The 24,451-nt window shown below is 37.3% G+C and overlaps 1 protein-coding gene across 3 annotated transcripts in view; it reads left to right on the top strand.

Moving 5' to 3' along the window:
* Nucleotides 1-24,451, top strand: part of FBXL17 (F-box and leucine rich repeat protein 17) — a 492,553-nt gene that overhangs the window by 142,011 nt on the left and 326,091 nt on the right. For 2 of the 3 annotated variants that reach the window (XM_007094101.2, XM_042990906.1), the window contains exon 5: nucleotides 8,802-8,909. The exons of the other annotated variant lie outside the window; for it this stretch is intronic. In XM_007094101.2, coding sequence (XP_007094163.2) covers nucleotides 8,802-8,909 — 108 coding nt within the window. The remainder of the gene's footprint in view (nucleotides 1-8,801; nucleotides 8,910-24,451) is intronic. 3 annotated transcript variants of the gene reach the window in all.

Here is a 24,451-nt window from a genome sequence, read left to right as displayed (position 1 = left end):
GATACAGTTGTGAATGGGATAGATGGGGAGACCATCACATAGTGAACAAGGAGAGAGGACGGTGGGATTAAAGGAGAGATAAGAGACAGGAAGGAGGCAGATCATGTATGGCTTTGTAGGTTATAGAAGGAGTTTGGATCTCATTCTTAGAGTAGTTGGTACCAGTGGAAGATTTTGAATAGCAGACTGACATCTAATTTTTAAAATCACTTTTTTTTTTGAAAGATCACTGTGGCTTGATGGGTGGAAAACAGATAGGTGGAATCAAGGGCAGGCAGAAAGAGGTCCAGTGTGCAGGATATTGAAAATGTGCAGGAGAAGGCTGGCACACCGTGGACCATGGTGGTGTATTGTGGCAGTAGAGGTGGCAAAGAGATAACCCTGAAGTGTACCCAAGACCATCTTAAATACTAATATTTGAAAGTTGTAGTTAGCTATGGTTTTTAGATTTAGTAATAGGATTGTTTCTGTCTTGTCATTTGCAACGACATGGATGCAGCTAGAGAGTATTATAGTAAAGTCAGTCAGAGAAAGACAAATACCATATGATTTCACTCATATGCAGAATTAAAGAAACAAATGATCAGGGGCCACTGGGTGGCTCAGTCTGTTAAGCCTCCGACTTCAGCTCAGGTCATGATCTCTGTTCCTGAGTTCTAGCCCCGTGTCTGACTCTGTGCTGATAGCTTAGAGCCTGGACCCTGCTTTGGATTCTGTGTCTCCCTGTCTCTCTGCCCCTCCTCTTCTCATGCTCTGTCTCTGTTTCTGTCTGTCTGTCTCTTTTTTATCTGATCATTTGTTTCTTTTATCTTTATTTTTAAAAATTTTTTAATGTTTATTTTTGAGAGAGAGAGAGAGAGAGAGAGAGAGAGAGAGAGAGAGAGAGAGGAAAACCAAGAAACAGACTCTTAACCAAAGACAACAAATTGATAGTTACCAGAGGAGAAGGAGATGGTTAAATAGGTGTGCACTTGTCATAATGAGCACCAGGTGTTGTAGGTAAGTGTTGAACCACTAAATTGTACACCTGAAACTAATATTACACTGTATGTAAACTAACTGGAATTTAAATAAAATTTTTTTTTAAAGACTGCAAAAATAGGGCTATTTCTGGATGGATTCTATAAGAATCAAGGAAACTTGTTAAAAGTGTGTATTTCTGGGTCCTGGATTAGTAGTTTTGGGGTGAAGTTTAGGAAAAACATTGAAGTTTTCTGAGCAAGGTCAAGAAATAATTTTATATTATTTAGTGCATTCATGTACTATTTAGTACACTCGTACGTTCTATAATGCCAGCAGCATAAACATATCGAAAGGTTGCTCTACCTTTTTAGAGTCAATACTAAAAATTCCTTTCATTCCCAGATATGCTAACAATCATTCCCCAAAGTTAATCTTTCAGCTCAGATTACAAAAATCCCTTTCATTGAATCTATCTTATTCTGATAAAGATAGATCTCTCCTCCCAAGTTCCAAGAAAACTTTTAAGTGTTAAAATAAGAATAAATTGCATCTAAAAATAAGGTAAAACCAGAGAGACAAACCATGAGAGACTCTTAAGTACAAACTGAGGGTTGCTTGTGGGGTGTTAGGTAGGGAGATGGGCTAAATGGGTTATAGGCATTAGGGAGAGCACCCAGGATGAGCACTGGGTGTTATATGTAAGTGATGAATCACTAAATTCGATTCCTGAAGTCATTATTACACTATATGTTACCCTGTCACTCTGCTTCTTTGGGGCTGAAGGGAAGGCCTTGACTTAGCTCTTGCATTTGAGTGAGATTAGCACCATGAAATGAATCACAGACACTCCTTACCACCAATGCTTTTTCTTGTTGTAACACTAAATGGATCTGCATCCTCTTTATGCAGATGTAGAAGTGTAGCTTGGCTTTTAGAATGCCAGTTTAGGGATAGGGTTCTAGTTTGTATAAGGTAAAGAGCATGGGTCTCAAAACCTAAAAGACTAAAGTGTAAGCCCCACTTTGCCACCTTCTAGCTGTGTAATTTTGAGGAAGTCAATTTCTAATAGGCCTATGTTAGGGGCCTATGAAATGGAAATTATGATGCTTCTTAAAGCTCTTATGAAGATCCCAGATGATGCATAGAGAAGACTTAGTGTGGCATACAGTACTGCCTTAGTAAATAGGGCCGTTTATTATTATCTAGCTGTTTTATTACCTACTCCCTCTTCAACTCTTTGGCTGCTAGTACCCCTAATCTTGGTTTAGTGTGAGCTGTGTCAAGAGATGAAAACACAATCCAAAAGCACATTTATAAACATTTACTCACCAAGCAAAATTGGTGACCCTGTACTGTCCATCTTCTGCTCTTTCTATTCCAGACAAGAGTTTTTCAGTCGTATATGGCCATTTCTGCCACAGTGGCTATTACACTTCCCCTGTATTAGAATTTTCTAGGCCAATTCTTTCTTTTTTTTATTTTTTAATGTTTTAAGTATTTATTTTTGAGTGAGAGATACAGAGTGTGAGTGTGGGAGGGGCAGAGAGAGAAGGAGACACAGAATCCGAAGCAGGCTCCAGGCTCTGAGCTATCAGCACAGAGCCCGGCGTGGCGCTGGAATTCACCAGCTGTAAGATCATGACCTGAGCCGAATTTGGACACTTAACTGACTGAGCCACCCAGGTGCCCCATAGCCCATTATTTCTACCTCCTGAAGATGTTTCTCTCTTGTCTCCACAATTAGATCTCAGAAGAAATATATCTGATCGAGTGTAGTTCCCAAGAGCTTATGAGAACCAACATCTTTTTCCTTTGTCCCTTTGTACCCTGCATTTCTGGTTTTCATTTACTTCTAGGTTAGCCACTGGAGAAGGCCCTCTTACAATTCACAAACTAAGGGACACCTGGGTGGCTCATTAGGTTAAGCATCTGCCTCTTGATTTCAGCTTGTGAGTTTGAGCCCCTTATTGGGTTCTGCCCTGAGAGTGTGGAGCCTGCTTGGGATATTCTCTCTCTCTCTCTCTCTCTCTCTCTCTCTCTCTCTCTCTCTCTCTCTTTGGTCCTCCCCTGCTTGTGCTCTCTCTCAAAATAAATAACTTCAAAAAATTTTAAATAAAGATTCACAGATTGAAGCTCTACTAGAATCTTTGTGCATGTTTGTATTATTCAGGCTTTTCATGGTTCTCTCAACTCTGAAGACATACACTCCTTGCCATCATTGCTTTTTCTCATTGGAACACTAAATGGACCTGCATCCTCTTTATGCAGATATAAAAGTGTAGCCTGGCTTTTAGAATGCCAGTTTAGGGATATGGTCCTTCTCTACCTCTGCCATGTGAAGAGATAATGCTATTGAATCTGAGGTTCATCTTCCTCTTTCTCTCCATCACAGCTTTGACTCAAAGATTAAAATCTGCTTTGTAAGCTGATCTTATTCTTCCCTTATTTTTTGTTGCTTCTTTCCAAAACCTGAGCTACATTTCTGTTTGCATAGTAATTCCTATGTGCTGCCTGGTTTCCCACAGTCTTTGAGTTAGTGTGATCCTTCAAGGCCAACCATTCCAGGTTGGAGCTTTTTATCATTCCTGCATTAATAATAGAAAGGAAAGAACCATACAATCCTCTCAATAGATGCAGAAAAAGCATTTGATAAAATACTACAGAATCCATTTTTGTAAAAACCCTCAACACAGTAGGGATAGATGGTATATGCCTCAACATCATAAAGGCCATATATGGAAGACCCACAGCTAATATCATCCTCAATGGGGAAAACCTGAGAGCTTTTCCCCTAAGGTCAGGAACATGACACGGATGTCCACTCTCACCACTGTTGTTCAACATCATACTGGAAGTTCCAGCCTTGGCACTCAGACAACAAAAAGAAATATAAGACGTCCAAATTAGCAAGGAAGAAGTCAAACTTTCACTCTTCACAGATGACATGATACTCTACGTGGAAAGCCCAAAGACTCCACCAAAAAATTGCTAGACTGATAACATGAATTCAGCAAATTCACAGGATGTAAAATCAACATACAGAAATCTGTGTCATTTCTATACACCAAGAATGAAGCACCAGAAAGAGTGATCAAGGAATCGATTCCATTTACAATTGCACCAAAACCATAAGATACTTAGGAATAAACTTCACCAAAGAGGTAAAAGATCTGTACTCTGGAAACCACAGTATGTAATTTTTTAAACAAATGGTGGTAGGACAGTTGGATATTTATATGCAAAAAAGTGAATATTTACCTTACTTTGCGCTATTCACAAAAATTAACTCCTAGAGCACAATAGACCTAAAGGTTAGAGCTAAGACCACTATTAAGAAAATGAAAAGACCAGGCATAGAATGGAAGGAAATATTTATGAAACAAATATCTGATAAAGGACTTGTGTCTGTAGTATATAAAGCGCTTTTAAACTTAGTAAGACAACAAACCAGTTTTTAAAATGTGTAAAAAATGAAACTTACATGACTCAGCAACTCTACTTCTAGATATTTATCCAAGAGAAATGAAAATATATGTCCATACAAAGTATTATATGTGAATGATCACAGCATGATTATTTATCAAAGCCCAAACTGGAGACAATTCAAATATTTATTATCTGGTGAATAGATAGGTAGTAGAGCTATACAGTGGAGTTCTGCTCAGCAATAAAATGAGCCAACGACTGATCCATGTAGCAAGGGTGAACTTCCAAAACATTATGCTAGTGAAAGAAGCTAGAAACCAAAGACTACTTATGGTACAATTGTTTATATGGAATTTCTAGAAGAGGCAAACTATAGAGATAGAAAGCAAGACCAATGGGTGCTTAAGGGTGGGAGCTGTGATTGCCTGCATATGGGCAAAAAGGATGAAGGGCATGTTGGGGATGGTGCAGTCAAGGCACTTTAAAAGGATTGTGGTGGGGCATCTGGGTGGCCAGTGGGTTCAACGTCCCACTCTTGGTTTTGGCTCAGGTCATGACCTCGCGATTTTGGGAATTTAAGCTCCACGTGGGGCTCTGTGCTGGCAGCAGAAGCCTGCTTGGATTCTCTCGCTCTCTCCCCCTCTTTCTGCCCCTCCCCCACTTGCACCATCTCTCTTTCAAAATAAATAAACTTAAAAAAATTTTTTTTAACTGCATTGTGGTGATGGTTGCACAACTGTATAAGCTTACCAAGACTCAATAAACTATATCATAAAATGAGTGAATTTTATGGTATATAAACTATACCCCAATAAATATGTTTAAATAATTCTCCATAGCACTTGGGTTATGAGATAACTACCCAGTTTTTGCTCCCCTCTCCCCAAGAAGATGTCATAGCTCCTTGTCCCTTCAGTAGTATTTCTCAAGCTTTAAGGTACATGAGAATCACCTGGGTGGGGGGGATGCTATTTAGCTGGCTCAGTTGGTAAAGCATGAGACTCTTGATCTTGAGATTGTGATTTTGAGCCCCACATTGGGTGTACAGATTATTTAAATAAATAGTAAAACAAACAAATAAACAAGGAATCACCTGGAGATCTTACTAAACTGTAGATTAGGATTCAGTAGGTCTGTGATGGGGTCTGAGATTTTGCATTTTTAACAAGCTCCAAGTTGATGCCAGTGCTGTTGGCCACATTTTGAATGAAAGGCTTTTGAACTTGTTCAAAACTCAGGCTGCATGTTAGACTCTCTCTGGGTTGGGGGGGTAGCTTTTAGAATAAAATTAAGGCAGATCTCCACCAGAAATTAAATCAGGAAGCTCTTCAGGTAATTCTGATGTGCAGTCAGGCTGAGAACCTTAACAAAATGGGATTCTTTTTACCATAATGGTTCAATAATAAGCTTCTACCAATGTCTCCCTCACTCTTGTCCCACAGTTTAGCCCAAAACTTAGAGCCCCCAAATTATGATCAGAATCTCTTGGAATAAGTAGGAGGGTAAGCCAGCAGGCTTTGACTACACTTTTTTTTTTTTTGAATTATTTTCTTACACATGTCAACCCCTTAGTCCTGGCTAAGAACTAGAATACAGAAGAAAGGGGAGCCTGGGATGATTATGATGATAATAGCTAAAATGTGTTAAGCAATTACAATGAACCATGTCCTGTTCAAAACATTTTATATGCATTTATCTAGCCTCATATTTTACCCTGTGAGCTAGGTACTGTTATTTTCTCTGTGTTATAGAAGGAACAAAGTATAGAGACATGAAATGACTTGCTTAAAATCACACAGCTAATAAGTGGTCCACCTGGGATTTGAAAAGAGTTAGGCAGACTACTGGGTCCCAGAGAAGCTGATACTCACCAGTACCTGCTGCTTGCAGTCTATACTTATTTCTGCCTGAAACAAGTGAGATATTTAACCCCAAATTTCTAACATATCGTCTATTCTTCGGAATGGAGCCAGACCCTGCCCGAATCTTCAAGGCCCTTTGATTAGTCTCCTAAAACATACCCAAGCATAGTAAGAGTGTTTCTATACCCCAAGGACTTACTCTGGTCTTGCTTGACTTATAGGACTCTGTTGGTGCTGGAGGCTCCTCTGAGTTCTCTTGTTCTGATTGCTTGAGCTGAACGAGGAAGACCCGCAAACCAAATTTTTAATACCCTTTTTTCTTCTCTCTGCAAGATTTAACACCTTGGACCTGAGCTTTCTTGTGTCCTTAATCCTTATCTGAGTTCCTCTCCCCTCCTTGAAGATGGAGGTAGGAAAGGCTAGATGTTAGAGTGAGATTGGGCAGGGTATTTAACCACCTGACCATATGTATTTAACCTCTGTTAACCCCTACCCTCTTTTTAAAAAATAGAAATTGGTTTCCATTGAGGCTTCAGGCGATTTTAGTGCTTGAAACATTCTTTGTTAACATAATGTTTTTTAGAAAGCTGAGTGTCAGGAAGGCCCATTTTTAATTTATCAATGGCACCCTTAGCCTTAATATGCTAAAGCATACTTTACTTTTGAGGGCAGAATTAATCTTTTATCAGATGTACCATGGATGCTGTTGGTTTCATTATTTTAGGAAAATGTTCTTGTGATTGTTTTAGAATTAATGCTACCCACATACCTTTATTTTCCAATATCTATTCAGAATAGATAAGGAAGATACAAAGTGTCACCCATATTAAAGCTAATGCAAAAGAGATTTGTCACTGCTGTTTGAAAAACTAACAAAGGTGTTTAACTTGTTGATCTCATCTTGACTGTGAAGAAAATGAAACTGAAATTAAGCCTATGGTAGAGAATATTTGGACCTTCTTTTATAAAATACCACTTTGTGGAACAGTGAAGAGAATTTTAGCACAATTACAAGAGATAATTTTATACACTGAAATTTTCTGGAGGTGGGGGAAGACAAAAAAGGAATTTCACTTTGCCCTTTGTTTAAAGCAGGGCCAGGTGGAAATGTCAAAAGTTGTCAGGGTAACTTCTTGGCAGCACTTGGGCCTCAAGCTTTTACATGCCTAGGAGTCACTCAGGGGCTTATTAAAAATAGGGATTCTTGGGCCTCACCCTTTTGGCTCTGAATATTTAATGAACTCCTCAGGGAATTCTAATATGTATTACATTAGTCAGGGTTTTCTTGAGAAACAGAATCTGTATGAGAGAGAGAGAGAAAGAGAGAGAGAGAGAGAGAGAGAGAAAATGTGTGTGTGTGTGTTTCTATAAAGAGATTATCGTAAGGAATTGGCTCACACATTTATGGAAGCCAAGAAGTTCCAAAACCTGAGGTCGCAATCTGGAGACACAGAAAAGCTGATGATATGGTTCTAATCTGAGTCCAAAGGCATAAGAACCAGTAGAGCTAACAGTGTAAGTTCTAGTCCAAGTTTGAATCTGAAGGTAGGAGACTGATGTCTCAGCTTGAAGATAGCCAGGTAGAGAGAGAAAGAGCGAGAGCGAGAACAAAAGAGCTAGAGTGAGAGAGAGTGAGCCAAGTCTCCCTTACTCAGCTTTTTTGTTACATTCAGAACTCCAGTGGGTTAGATGAGGCCCACTCACATTGGGGAGGACAGTCTGCTTTCCTCAGTACACCATCTCAAATGTTAATCTCGTCACAAATATCCTCACAGACATACCCAGAACACTGTTTAACCAAATATTTTGGTGCCCCATTGTATAGCCATGTTGACACATAAAATTAATCATCACACCACCCAAATTTAAAGAATTTGAAGCAGCGAGGGGCAAAGTCAGATTCCTTGAAAGAAACACTTGAAGGTAGAAACCTTATAAAGAGACCATTGTTGTCTTTTAGGAACCAGTTATATAATTTCCATGATAAAAAATGTTCAGACCAGGCAAATCCATAGAGGTGGAAAGTTGCCAAGAATTGAGGGCAAGAGGTGGATTAGGGGAGTGACTGCCAATGGACATGGGGTTTCTTTTGGGGGTGATAAGCATGTTCTAGGGTTAGATGGGTGCACAATTGTGAATATGCTAAAAACCACTGAACGGTACCCTTTGAAAGGGTGAATGTTATAGTGTGTGGATTATATGTCAATAGAAAATATGTATATTGAGAGAGATTGTTAGGAAGAAGTGGTGATGGAGAGAGAGTGTTGACATCTTGGGTGCCTGGCTGGTTCAGTCAGAAGAGCATGTGCCTCTTGATCTTGGAGTTGTGAGTTCAGGCCCCATGTTGGGTGTAGAGATTACTTGAAAAAGAAATAAAGTTAAAAAAAACCCACAGGAGATATTGCTGCATGTTTGTAAACAGATTAAAATGAGCCAACGGAAAGGGAAATATTAATGACGCGAGGTAGGGCAGAGGGAATTTGCAGGAGCCAAATCCTTAAACTCTCTGGGATGCCACCTTGAATAACTTTATTCATGTCCCTTCCCTAGGTAACAGATCAGTCAGTGAAAGCATTTGCTGAGCACTGTCCTGAACTTCAGTACGTTGGCTTCATGGGTTGTTCGGTTACTTCTAAAGGAGTCATTCACCTAACCAAGGTAGGTTCTGTGGCTGCATCTCCTTAGCCTTTCTATCATTCATATCAGCACCCTAGCATTGGTAAATGTATTTGAGTGAGGAACAGTCAGACCATTACAGGACTGTACTAGGATTGGGGTGCCTGGGTGGCTCAGTTGGTTAAGCATCGGACTTCGACTCAGATCATGATCTTGAGGCTCCTGAGTTTGAGCCCCGCATCGGGCTCTGTTCTGACAGGTCAGAATCTGGGACCTGCTTCACATTCTGTGTCTCCCTCTCTCTGCCCCTCCCCTGCTCACACTCTGTGTGTCTCTCTCTCAAAAGTAAACAAACATTAAAAAAAAAATAAAAGTGTACTAGGATTTGGTAGTTGAGATCAGTTTAAAGCAACAATACAAAATTTATCCTTTCTTAAATGGAACATTCATTTAAACAAGAAAGCTTACTTTCTTGCTTTTTCATTGCCAATGACTATGAGATAAATATATGCATTAAAGAAACTGATCTATCTAACAAAAATTATTTAAATGTTAATTTATTGCATTTGGCTTTTAGGAAGTACATATGGCTCATGCATATGATTAAGCTGAAAATGAAAGGTGAAAAGAGAGGTGAATTTATGTCAAAAATTAACCTTCTAGGAGAGTTCACTTCTATACCAAATATATAAAATATCATATTTTGGCAATGATGAAAATGCCAGTTCCTTTGTAATCTCTCACTTATGTCTCATCTTTACTCCAGAGCTTTAAAATAATTAGGAGCTAATTCTTACATGTGTGTAATGAAGAATGGATGACTATAAAATTTACCTGTGTATTACCTAAAATTTGTCATTGGATAGATTTCAACTGCATCATATTATACTTAGGATAATGGGTATGAGTCCTTGCCTTTCCCACTTTGTAGTTGAGTAACCTTTTCATTCACCTTTCCTTCATTTCACTACTCTTAGGAAACTGTTGTGTTAGCAGCACAATGTTGAAATAAAACGTTTGAGATCCCAGGTTTCTTAGGGCTTGGTCTCTTCAGGTCTCTTTAAGCTTACAGTTTAGTGGGAAATAATCTTTTTCTTTTCTTTCTAGGAAGAGAGCAAATGATAATGAGTTACGTGGGACTCTCCAATAAAGGCACAGGGGATAGTTGCCTGGGCTCTGTTGTTAGCTTGAGTTTGAATCTTGTCTCTGGCACTTATTAGCTGAGTAGACAAATATTTTTCAGGGTATTAATTGAAATAATACATGCAAGGTGCTTGCCTCAGTGTCAAAATTGCAGTAAATGCTAAGTTAATGTTACTCCTAATATTAAAATGGATTTTGTTATATCTAAGTTGCTTGAAAATCAGAGCAAACTTTGAGAGAAGAATATCAAATCACTGTTTTGGTCTGGTGTGTCTGAAACAGATCCTGTGATTGTCCTGTGTCTTAAATGACTGATAACTGGCCAACTTTAATTGTTTTTTGAGGATCAGAGTCCAAAGCTGGTGGAGAGGAAAAACACATCATTCTCAATTATTGTTCTATCAGAATATCTTAGTGTAACCAAGACCATACATGACCATAATTTTTAATCATTTCCTATAACCTTGGCCTGGAACATCTTGGTGGATGAATGTTTTTCTAGTCACATCTAATGTTGTTTATAGTGTAGAGTATAAATGCCTTTGGATGAACAGATTGTGCACAACAAGTGTTATAATGACCATATGTGGGATTTTTATGATCGCTAGAAATTGTACTCATTAAAGACAAAACAAGACTTATTAGATCAGTAAGTGCTTCCCTGAGCATTTTGAGATGGCCAAAAATTATGGTACACTGGTACTTAGAAGATCAGAATTACTCTCAGTGACAAAATAGCAGCTATAGCAAATAGCAAATGTCTGCGTTGGAGGGCTGAATTTGCTGCGAATGTTCTTCTGAAGATTATAGGCCAGAATTGGTGGTTTGGACTGTCAGTAGTTCGAATCTACTGGATTAATATCAAAGCCAGTCCACAGACTTTTGAGGATCATTCTTTGTTGGTCAATAAAGTCTTTTGCTCTGATGAGAAGACTAGTTGGTGGTATAATATTGCTTATTTTCCTGGATTCAAATAAAGGCAAGATAGAATTTTAAGCATGCATAGCTTCTCTAAAGCTATTTTAATTGTTTTTATCTCTTGAAAACTAAGGGTAGAAATCATGTTTTAGGGGCACCTGGGTGGCTCAGTTGGTTGAGTGTCTGACTTCCGCTCAGGTCATGATCTCACAGCTCGTGAGTTTGAGCCCCACATGGGGCTCTGTGCTGACAGCTCGGAGCCTGGAGCTTGCTTCAAATTCTGTGTCTCCCTCTCTTTCTGCCCCTAACCCACTCACATCCTGTCTCTGTCTCTCTCAAAAATAAACAAACATTAAAAAAATTTAAAAAAGAACTCAGGTTTTAATAAAATAAAAGCTTTTGGGTTAAAATATTTGCATTCTGACAGTTTTCATACTCAGATATTGCACAAAATGTAATTTACATTCACAAAATGTTTATAAATATATAAATGCTCCGAGGAAGTTGTGTTACCCTTCTTATCATCGTGGTATATAATTTTTAAATTTATGATTTAAGAGATGTGAGATGCAGAGTGTTGAGAGCTATTGGTGTAAATATGTTTAAGTTTATATGGTTTAGAAATTCTTTCCAATATATTACTTTTCTAAGTCTCTGGCTCTCAGTTTGCTAAAAGAGGCAAATGACATAAAACCTCCATGATTTAGTTTCCTGTCTATGAAGAGATGTGTCTAAATTAGATGATCTATCTTTAGAGTTTTTTGTACCCAGAAGAACCTATGCATTTAAAAGTAATTGACCTATGGGGCACCTGGGTGGCTTAGTCGGTTAAGAGTCCTGCTCGATTTCGGTCAGGTCTTGATCTCATGGTTCTTGAGATTGAGTCCTGTGTCAGGCACTGTGCTGGCAGTGCAGAGTCTGCTTGAGATTCTCTCTCCCTCTCTCTCTGCTCCCCCCTCTCCTGTGCACATGCTTGTTCTCTCTCTCTTAAATAAATAAATTTAAAAACAGAATCATTAACTTAGAAGGGACTATGAGGGGGGTCTCCCTGAAACTAAGAGACCAAATTAATAATTTAGAAAGGAAAATTGGGGAAGATTTGGAATAGGTGGAAAAATATTGATATCCTATTACTATGGTTCATTGGGCTCAATTTTACTTTGATGCTCTCAGCCTTGACTAGACTGTTACTCATTTTGCAATATTTATTGACGAAATACCCTTAGTCTTCAGATAAATTCTGCTAATATCAAATAATCTTTGAATAGGAGGTCTTCCTTCTAGGCTCCTATGACTGCAAATTAGAGTCCAGAAATAGCTAAGACTGAATGCAGCCAAGTTGAGAAGATAAAGTCAGGTTCACTAGGCTGTGTTTGGAAACATTGAGACCCATATTTAAGAAGCAATAATAAGAACTTTTGAGGTCTCCATTTAACAGTTGAGAATCTTAGTGACGTGTTGTATGTGACAGAATTGAGTCTTCTCCAACACAGGTATGTTTGTTCTTTCACTGCAATGTATCTGTTTATAAATATAAAATATTTCTATATTGTTTTCCCTCCTACTCTTCAAAAACAGATTTAGCAAATGCAAATATGTAATTAACCCCTAGCGTCTAGATGGTGGTGCCTAAATATCATTTGCCACTGAACTAATAGAAACACGTCAAAAGGACCCAAAGTAAACATGAAATGGTTCCCAGTGGCCTAAGTTGGCTTACTTTGAATATCAAAAGCCATTCCTAATGGCTGCAATGGGTTAAAGCAAACCAAATGTACAAAAATCTTGAATTCATAATGATATATAAAAAACAGAATAAAATGATTTATTTTTCTAGCTAAGATGGAGCAATAGGGACCAGATTTACTCTTTTCCTTGAAATATCCCCCAAACCAGGCAAAATATATGTAACAGTAGTCTTCAAGACACTGGCTGTCAGACAACTAAGGACAGTGATCCCTGAGATATGAGAAGCAAGAGGAGTCCTATGATTGCTTCCATCTAATGCATTGAAAGAATTTCCAGCACATAGCACAGGGTGGGCATGGGGGAGGGGTGGTAACCCAGGCAAAACTCAGCAGACACTCTTGAGTTAAGACAGAACAGGAAGTCCAGGGAGACCAAGGCAGCCAGAGTTCAGAGGACAGACCACCAGAGTGGAGAGAACCCCATAGAGAACTCATAGGGAATCCCAGAGGTCTGTAGATGATCTCTTTTGTGCACCCAATCCTAAATAACCCATGAGTACAGAAGAAATCAAAAGAGAAATTAGCAAGTATTTTTAACTGAATGAGAATGAAAACACAACACTGATGATTTAGTGTGATCCTGCTAAATTACCCTTTAGGTAAAATTAAATAGCACTAAACACCTATATAAGAAAAAAAAGAACATCTGAATTTGGTGACTTTCTATGTTATAAACTTTTACCTTATGAAACTTAAAGAAGAAGAGCAAATTAAACTCAAAGTAAACAGAGGAAAGGAAATAGTAAAGATCAAAGTGGAAGTCAATGAAATGGAAAACAAAAATAAAAGAAAAATCATTGAAATTAAAAACTGGTTCTATGATAAAATAGATCAAATTGATAAATCTCTACTTAAACTGATTAAGAAAAGGAGAGACAGAGAGACAAAGACAAGACACAACTTGCCAATATCATGTCATAACTACAGATTCTACAGATGTTAAAAGGATAACAAGGGAATTTTGTATGTGTTTATGCCTATAAATTTAATAAATTAATGAAATGAAAAATTCATTTGAAAGATTACCAAAGCACACTCAAGAAGTACATAATCTGAATATCTCTGTATCTGTTAAAGAAATTGCATTTGTACTTAAGAATCTTCCCTCCAATAATACTCCAGGCCCAAATTGCTTTACTGGTGAATTCTACCAAATATTTGTTATATTTAAAAACTTTGAGGCACTTGGCTGGCTCAGTTGGTGTGGTGGAGCCTGCATCTGTTGATCTCAGGGTTATGAGTTTACACCTCATGTTTGATGTAGAACTTAAAAAATAAATAAACAATCTAACTAAAAAACTTTATCAGTAAGAGATACACATGAGTATTTACTGGTAACACAGTGTTTAGGCATTTGGTTTGAAGTATTTCAAAGAAGATAAAAAGAAGAAAACGTGGATTGCCCGATGAAAAATGGCAAACTATAGATAATTGAGCTAGATTATAGGACATGGAGGTTTATTACCTTATCCTCATTACTGTTGTTTGAATTTGAAAATTTCCACAATAATAAAAAAAGCTTTTAAGAGGTCAAAAATTTTTAAATGTTGATATTAATGTCACATGATAAAATCACACCGTTCAGTATCATACTTTTTAAGAATGCATATGAACATGGGAAGTGTTCAAGATAATAATTAACAATAATTTATATTAGCATATAATATTAATTTAAAAATCAGTTGAACAGATAGATCTATGGAGTCTGAAATGTCAAAGTGGAAAGTTATTTTTACCTGTAGTTGGAGTACAAACTTCCGAAATGCTGTGGGTTCGTGAATTTAATGCCACAGATCCGTTGTAAGTTTACATCAGATCAGCTAAAATGATTTTAATCTTTTATTAGATCTTACTTTAAATATCTACTAACGGGGGCACCTGTGTGGCACACCAAGCGTCGACTCTTGGTTTTGGCTCAGGTCGTGATCTCACCGTTCATGAACTTGAGCTCCATGTTGGGGCTCCATGCTGACAGCACAGAGCCTACTTGGGATTCTCTCTCCCTCTCTCTCTGACCCTCCCCTGTTTGGGTGCCTGTGTGTACCCATGCTCCTCTCTCAAATAAATAAACTTTAAAAAAAATTAAAAAATAAATTACTACTACGGAAGGTGGGGAAGAATTTTTGACAAAAAGCTCACTTTTATTATATACCATGTAAAAAATTCATATTTGTCATAACTTAAAGGTAAATGTATTTTTTAGATTGCTGATATATTTTAAAGTTATGAGTGTTGATATTATTTTAAAATATGAATATAGTAAGATTACTAAATATTATAAAGCTGTGAGTGTTAATTAGTTAATAATATAATTCTGATGCTACATTAGGTCTTATTGTTGCTTTAGTTATTCAGTTTATAAACATGACCTGAATTCTTGGGATATGTCAGGTATGGTTTTGGTTGAAGTTTTTAATGTTTGTTTCCGTTTTTAAACAGAATTTTTTGGGCAAGGTAACAGACAACTAAACAAAATGCCCAAACTTCTGATATTTTTTTGGGCCATAATCACATTTAAAGAACTTTAAAAAAAAAACAAACACGTATTTTAAAAGTGCTTATGGTTGAAAGTATGAAATGTTTTCTAAAGAAAAACAAAATTGATTTTTTTCAGTCAATTTAACTTAAGTAACTGAAAGAATGTTCATTCATGCAACTAACTCAATTTTTGTCTTCCCTTTCTTGTGTATCCAGAGACTAGAAATGAAAGATGAACTTTCTTGCCTTTTAAATTTCCAAACAACTGATCAGTTTAGAGTACTTTATTCTACAGTTAGAATAAAATGTTTTGCTGCCTTAAGGATGATGTTGCTGTTTAGTTATAGATTATCATTTCATTTGTTTCTAAGTAATTATAGTAGTTGAGTGTTATTGTGAGATATGGAAAAATACGTGTTCTTAAATTCATTCAGCTCTAAAATATTTTGTAGTAAGTATGAGCCAGTGAGTATTATGAAGATGTGTTTGTTAGATGACCATGCTTTGGTTCTATTTAGCCTCCAGAGTTAGGAGTTGAGCCCAAAACCTGAATGTTGAAAATATTGGCGATGATTATCTAGATCTGGTGTGATCCATTAATTGATTTTTTTTTAGAAGTTTGCAATGGACAGCAAACCACTTATTGCTGTCATCAAAGCTGATGGTATGATGACTAATTGTATGACCTGGGGCAAATCACCTAATTTCTTTGCCTCAATTTCCTCATCTATAAAATAAGGATAATAATACCATCTACCTGCTGCTCGGGTTGTAGAGGAAGTGTGCTTGGGCTGTAACTAAAGTAGTCAAAAAAATAAAATAAATAAAGTAATGAGAAAAATATTCATCTTGGTGTCCAGAAGTTCCTGGTAACTCTTTAGTCCTAATCTACTCCTATTCTTTCATTAAAATAAAAATGTAAAATAAATCTTACTTAAAATCTTTATGATCCTTTTATTTCTATCTCAGTGCCAATACTGAATCTTAAGATTAATAACCATATGTGTGCTCTTCATTGTTTTGTTTTGTTCTCTTCCTTTCCCTGCCAATACCCTTATGGGTAAGTTCATGCACTGAACAACTAAAATAGTATTTTTAATAAAATTATTAATAAATTCTTAACTGCAGCAGTACACTGAATCGGAATATACTGTTGTACCTTATTATTATTGCACAAATTAGTGACTTTGATTTTTACTTTGCTAAATTAGTATAGGCAGTATCTACATAAGCTATGGCAATTTATCACATTTAGTTTTTTATTCTGTTAAATCAGTAACACCTGTCCAATGAGGTTACTCTTTTTATATTTTATAACCCTGTTGCTCACATTCTAGTTGTAATACATATTTGTTTGTGCTACCTTTTCATTTCAACAACTACAGTGGCAGGATGTATCAATGTGACACGAGTAAAATAAATGAATTCATCTTTCAAATGACTCCGTTTGTGAAAGTCCTAACAAGTAAAATGAGCAGATGAGTTTCTTTGTTATATCTATCCTTTGATAAAATGGTTGCTTCAGGCTTTAATATAAATATATAATATAAAATGAAGAAAGTGGGCAATCTTTTTTGAAAGGGTCTTTCTTGGATCTTGGCTTTTATATTTTAAATATTGTTTTACATTGCTTATATTATCCCATTTTACCCCTTGAATTTTTATCACACACTTCTTATTCATAAATTGTGGTTTTGAGGCAGATATTCTTATATTCTTATGAAAAAGGATTTCAACTTTATTTATCAGGTCTCTAACACATGAGGTCAGTCTTTATCTAAGAAAGATTAGGAGATGTTGCTTTCATGCTTTCTTAGACTTTCAAATTCGTTCACACTGTTTTGTGAGAGAAATTTTATTTAAGGAACAGTGTGAGTCTACTTCACTCAGTCTTGTGGTTTATACATAAATTGAAATATTAGACACGGATGGGGCCCCAACAGAACAGACTGCCCGAATTAGAGAAACCATATTTGGGGCCTAATGAGAATAAATTATAATGAAACTTAATGAGGAAATATATTACTGGGAAAAAATAAAGTAAGCAGATCTCATTTATTAATTTAAAATAAACATTTATTGAGAATTAGAGCTAAATAGAAACCAAATTTATTTAAGGGACATAGTCAATTATATAAAACCATTGACAGTTATATTCACTTAATAGCTTTGAATGATTATACAATATTTACCAGCGTTTTATTTTTAATTAATTTAACTGTGTACTTAAGTACTAATTTCACTGCACCGGGGCAGATCATGTTAGCCACAGGGAAGTGCCTGTGTATGAACATATTATATTCATTCACACACATAATTAAATACGGTACACACCCATACCATGCCAATCATTAATCATTACTCAGAAACCAAATAACCAGATTTTTCTTTACAATTTTGCTTAATATTGTATGATGTTTATAATGATGAAGGGGCTCCTGGATACTGAAAGGAAGATAAATTATGTTGTGCCTTTTTTATAGTCGCATTCTTGGACAATAGGGAATTCATTTCCATAGTAACTCTCTGTTAGTCAAAAGCTAATTTATTTATGTGACAGTAGAGGTATGTGTTCTGAAATTTTAGCTTGAATCCTCAGTATTTAACCAGAATTTGAGCCAACATATTTTTACTCATTATTTTCCATAATCATTTTTGGAATAAAGTTTGGTTCTGAGCTCCTTCTTCTCCAGACACCGTGGCCCAATAATAGAGGCCAATCGAGTCCATTGACTAAAGGCAATTGAGCTTCTCACATGTTTGCTATCTAGCCCAGAGGTATCACAGGCATTTACACAAAAGCTGTTGATCACACTGTATTTACAAAACCTTTAGGAATGTAGCTGCTTCCCCTCCTGTAGACTTCCCTTCAATTGATTGTATCCTAGTGGGATGATTGGCCATCAACATTTTTTTTTTTTCCCAAGAGAAAGCTTTCCACTGGAGCTTTCTCTTTTATATTCACTAGAGGAAATGCTTGGTTATTATGTTTGATCAGAGGTACTTTTTCAACATACAATTGGCTATCAATCTTGGATCTTTAAAAATGAAACAATACCCCCGTGCCTGAGAAGGCAGCACAAGTGATGACTTTTACAGATTTCATCTAGCTGGAAAAGAAAACAAAGTTGGTTAGCACTCTGTGTTTCTCAGGCAAGTTGCAGGAATACTCTGGCAGTTAGGCTTCTGGGTTGTTATAAAGAACTCCCATTAGATTGACTACTTTTTTTTATTGTTGGAAACTGGATCTCCTAACCCTCTCCTTTTACTTTGTTCTCACCCCTAGGTCTATTAGTCCTCAGATCCTTTTTTCTCTCTAAGCTATGTGCTTCTGCATCACAGAGGGCTTCATTCTCCAGGCTGCATTCAGTGGGAAGCAGCTAGGCCAAAGGAAGTGAGAAACTAGTGTATTTCTCTCCCTCCCTCTCTGTCTCAGGTAATATTACTGGCAACAGCTTTATTTCCTCCATGGTTCTAGCCCTGGACAGATCCCCTGCAGCTCCAGCTTGTATTGGATGGCCATAGCCCATGGATTCCAATAACACTGACCCATCCTTTTGTCCTTCCCTCCTTGGGTGCATGTTGTTCCTGCTGTTGCAAAATCTCTGGCTTACACTAGCCTCTCCAGTTTTTCTTCTCAGCCTCTGCTTCACCAGAATAACCAATTTCCTTAATGAAATTCCCTTCGTGTAATTTTAATAAATACTTATAGTGGTTTCTGTTTTCCTGTTTGATCCTAATGCATCTTTCTTTCTGCATCATTTCATGTTTCTTATATGAGACCCCCTTTAAGAGAGTAGAACCAATAATTATTTCCTCTCAGAGGATCTTGTAATGGTGGCGATCAAAGCACAAAGCAGAGAATTGCACATAATGTAAGATTTAAGTTAGTCTTGACCCTTCCCAGAATTATCACTACCTGTACTTCTGCTCTGGATCTAGACAAGCTATAGCTAGAGAGATAGAGACAGCTAGCTATGTGACAGTTAAAAACAATGAAGCTACAAGGCCATGGTGAGTCCCCAAAATAGGATGATGGACTAGCTGCTTAATTCTCAAAAGATAGTTTGTATACATGCTCCTAGAAAGACAAAATTTAAATGTTTTCTCAGTGCTATAATCTATAATGTCCATTCATAGAGGCAAATTTGAAGAAAAATATTTGACTAAATAAGCAGTTGTGAACTAGTTATCTGAGTTATTGGTTATTAGTCACTAGTTAATTTAAGTTACATCTTAGATGGTTTTGACTGATAATTTAAAAATAACATGCTATCATGTCTACTTCTGTTTATTTTTTCATTTTCAAAAATCTTGGTCATGGTTTTTTTTTATTGATATGAGAGGGCATAAGTGGCTCAGAGTACATATTATTAAAGTAAACCATAACTTGATATTAAAGCTATACCTTAGATGTACACTGGCTATTTTATTTTAAATTCATCTCGGTTGAAGCCTTTTACTCATAGATGGACAAAATAGGTTGAGAGAGTAGCATTACAGAAGGATAGTTCTTTGTATCAGAATGTGATACTTTAACATATAAGGCAAAGTTATAAAATTTTTGCAGCTTACTTTGGAAAAACTTGTATTTTCTATTTAATGATAATGTAATTTCAAGGTCTATATTATTTAATTACCTTTTTTTTTTAAGTTTGTTTATTTATTTATTTTGAGACAGAGTGTGTGTGTGAATGGGGAAGGTACAGAAGGAGGTACAGGGGTACAGAGGGAGAGAGAATCTCAAGCAGTCTCCGCACTTTGAGTGCAGAGCCTGGTGCGGGGCTCGAACCCATGAACCGTGAAATCATGACCTGAGCCAAAATGAAGAGTCGGAAGCCACCGACTGAGCCATCCAGGAGTCCCATGATTACCGTTTCTTACTGATAACCGATATGCTGCCTGTAGCATAGATATTAACCTTGATTTTTAGATCATTCACTTTTAGCTCTTGAGTGCCATTAGCAGAGTGAGGAACTAAAGTTTACCAATTTCAAATTTAAATATATTTTAACCAAATGCTGTTGCTTCTCAAAATGGTTATTATAGAACAAAGGTAAAACAATTGAAATCTGATTTAGTGTTTGGAGAGTTCCTGACTTGGATTTTGAGTACACATCTTTACATGCCCTTTATTTTTTTTATTTTTTTTTTTTTAAATGTTTTTTATTTATTTTTGAGACAGAGAGAGAGACAGAGCAGGGGAGGGGCAGAGAGAGAGGGAGACACAGAATCCGAAGCAGGCTCCAGGCTCTGAGCCGTCAGCACAGAGCCTGACGCGGGGCTCGAACTCACAAACCGAGAGACCATGACCTGAGCCGAAGTCGGATGCTCAGCTGACTGAGCCACCCAGGCGCCCCTACATGCCCTTTAAAAAGTTTGAGTCTTCTAAGATTTTTCTCACGTGGAAAGTGTTCATTCTTTCATTATCATAGGTGATTGGGGCACTTGGATAGTACCATGAACAATTAAATCAAGTACATTGCCAGAAATGAACACTGTGGAAGAAATAGCATTTTTTCCCAACTTACATCTTGATTTCTTTTTGGATGGATTCAGTGACTCCTTTCTCGCTAGTAGTGGTGATCCAATTGATTAATTGTAAGTTTGTTAGTATCAGATGTGTCTTCCAACTAGAAGGAATATTTGGGGTTTTACTTGGGTACTGTAAGGGGGAGTGTAGAAAGAAGTGTGACAAATATGTTTTGGAATGTTTCTTCTCATAAAAATGGCTTTGAGATTGAGAGGAGAGAATGCTGCTGATGGATGCCTAGGTGAGCTGTTTTCTTCCTTGGTGGCTCAGGGTGCTCCAGACTTATAGGGCAAACCTCAGAGAGAAGCTGCATGTACCTATTGACAGAGGCCCCATGCTGTTCCGCCATGTGTGTTAGGAAGTCTTTTTGTGGTGGCATGGAAGGCCAAACACTGGTCGGTGGCCCCGCTGGTGGTTATTCTGGGCACCAGCGTTTTTTTGGTTCACACTCCCTGACACAGTACCTGGTTGCAGAATAGGAAGAATCATTTCTGAAATTAAGATTTAAGCACTTTTCCCTCTGAACTGTGGCTTTAGGCTGAGGCCCAGAAATGAGAGTGTAAGGCTATGAGATTTTCGATGTGAAGGTGAGTCCCAGTTGCATATTCTAAATTGGGAAGAAAGAAAAAAACAGACATTTTATTTTACAGAGTAGGTACAACATTTTGGTAACATTTCTCAAATGCCAAAAAAATATATATGTCAGAATACTTTTTTAAGTTAAAAAGCATTAATGGCATCCTTTTGTTTTTCAGCTGCATACATTTAAAAATAAAGACTGGAATGATAAGACTTTTGCCTGAGTAGCATGTGATCAAGAGGTCAACGTACAGGTCGCTTGGCTTGGATATGACAAGCTTTTGTCCTGGGCTAAGTTTCATTTATTTTCCTACTTTAAAAAATTAGGTCATGAAACTTTTATTTGGAAGGTACCTCCCAAACTTCTGACACACTGAAGTGTGGTATATGATGCCAGTCACTGAGATAGGTTCCAAATTCCATGGACTGTCTTTTGTTTTTATAATAGATCTCGGACCTTGTTGCAAAGAAATGAAGGACAAGTACCCAACCAGTCCAGTTAGATGAAATAATCTCTCCTTGTTTGCATTCACATTTGACTTAATTTGCCCTTAGTTTATTTAAGCTTTGATTTTTTTTTTCCTATGTGAGTGAAACAGTGTGAACATTTTATTTTTTTAATTGAGGAGAAGTTCTGTTTCTTAGCTCCTGCCGGGTAAAAAAGTGACAGGGCTGCTTAGTGCTGCTAACTTTAAGTGCTGTTTGTAGTTTGTTATGAGCTCCAGAAATCTTATGTGGAGAAAAGAAAGGGATCTAGTGGAAAGGAAAGTCCTAGAAAAAAGTCAATTAGAGACTGCTGCCTGCCAGAGTACAAGATGAGGAGCAGAGCATCCATTCTGAATTGGTACACCAAGACGCAGAAATCCAATTAACAAATTCACATTTCTGCAGCAGAAGACAGTGATTACAATTTTGGTGAATTCTTCAGAATTCCTGCTACACACATCAAAATGCTGACAATTTACAGAGGCTTGAAAAAAAGAAAAACTGTTCTTCACTTTAAAAACAAATATGTAAATAGAGAACTGATTGTGCTTCTTGTTCTAAAATGACCTTTAATTGTGTGGAATGAGATTTTTTTTTATTATTTAATACTTACATCTTAGTGAACTTTATGTTCACTAATGTTCAAAAATATCACTTTTAAAAACACGTAGCTTCAGAGCCTTAGATCCTGCATTTGATAGAGTTAGAGGGACAGATACCTGATTTCTGGAAATGTAAATAAATGAAAATATCTTTAAAATTTTGACCCTAATTTCAGATTTACTCAGTCAGCAAGAGCATTTAATGAATTGAGTTTGATATACCTAATACCGTGTAAGGCACTGGTGACATGAAGGTGAATAGCCATGGCCCTGACCTATAGTAGCTTGCCTTTGACTCTAGTGGGAGGAACACTTATTAGACCAAACTGTAGAGCAGCATGTTGAAGGCCCTGGTGGGAGAATGACCACCATCAGTGGGTGTACATAGGGCAGTCTCTGACTCTGACAATGGGCATCCCAGATGATTTTACAGAGGATGTGCCCTGGAGCTGTGAAGGCTGAATTATGCTTTGATGGGAAATGAAGCCAGCCTGTCACTGCCCCAAGGTAGCTCAGGATACTATTGCTGTTAATGCATTTAAAAATTTTTTTAGGGGCGCCTGGGTGGCGCAGTCGGTTAAGCGTCCGACTTCAGCCAGGTCACGATCTTGCGGTCTGTGAGTTCGAGCCCCACGTCAGGCTCTGGGCTGATGGCTCGGAGCCTGGAGCCTGTTTCCGATTCTGTGTCTCCCCCTCTCTCTGCCCCTCCCCCGTTCATATTCTGTTTCTCTCTGTCCCAAAAATAAATAAAAAACGTTGAAAAAAAATTTTTTTTAGAATCAGATTAGCCGACTATGTATTATATTCTATTACTATGCTTTTGTATGCTTGGATATTAATTTAATCAATCAATTAATTTTTTTTCCCTCACTGTTAATTGTACCCTACTATCATTGTATCCAGCTAACCCAACGGATTTAATCAATTGTAAGTGCCATTTGTGTGCTGATGACTTCCAAATTATCTTGACCTCTTTTCTTGGCCATCTAATGGGCATCTCAGACATAGCATATTCAAAATCAAACTCTTTTCCTATCTGCTACCAAACCATCTTAGTTAATTGGAGCAATACCTTCCAGGAGCTCAAATCAAAAACCTTAGAATCATCCTTGATTCTTCTTTTTCTCTCATGCTCCATAATCCATTTGTCAAAAAATTCTGTTGATTCTTCTTTCAAATATATCCAGAATCTGATATTCATACCACCTCTAGCTGCTATCACTGTGGACCAAGTCAGATATTGATTGACTACATTCAGTATAGCCTCTCTCTGCTTCTACCTTTGCTTCTCTTACAGACTCACGCAGAAGCTAGAAGGTCATTTAAAAATGTAAGTTAGATCATGTCATACTCCTACACAAAACCCTCCATTGGCTTCCCAAATTCCTCAGAGCAAAAGCTAAAATCCTTACCTTGTCCTACAAGGTTTCATACAGTCTCCCTGTCTTCACTCACCTCTTTGGCTATGCCTCCTGTTAGTTTTCTTTCTGTTCATTCTGCTGCAATACCTCTGGCTCCCCATTCCAAAATGCTCCTCCTGTTCCCATCCCAGGGTCTTCGCACTAAGTCTGGGCCCAGACATCAACATGTTTTGTGTGCTTCCTCGCCTCCTTCAAATCTGTGCTCAATGATCATCTTTTCAATGAGATCATCTTTGACTGCCTATTTAAAATCATACCCCATCTCATCCCTTCCCTCCACTGTTTTCCATCTGCCTTGCCTTGTTTTATTTTTTTTCTATAGTACTTTTTTTTATATAGGACTTTTAACATACTATATAATTTACTTACTTATTTATTTTTCTCCTCACTTTTTTCCAAGTAGGAATATAAGCACCCTATGGACAGGGTTTTTTTGTCTGCTGTGTTCACTGTTGTATTTTTAGCAACTAGAATAGCGTCTGGTCCATGATAGGTGCCCAATAAATAGTTATTGATCATATGAATAATATCTTATGCATTCTTTTTTAAAAAATTTTTAATGTTTATTTTTGAGAGAGAGAGAGAGAGAGAGACAGACAGAGCATGAGCGGGGGAGGAGCAGAGAGAGGGGGAGACACAGAATCTGAAGCAGGCTCCAGGCTCCAAGCTGTCAGCA

The sequence above is a fragment of the Panthera tigris genome, chromosome A1 (genome assembly GCF_018350195.1).
Source record: "Panthera tigris isolate Pti1 chromosome A1, P.tigris_Pti1_mat1.1, whole genome shotgun sequence".
NCBI classification, from domain to species: domain Eukaryota; kingdom Metazoa; phylum Chordata; class Mammalia; order Carnivora; family Felidae; genus Panthera; species Panthera tigris.
Note: the sequence above shows the minus strand (reverse complement) of the source record. Positions and strands in the feature narration are given on the sequence as shown.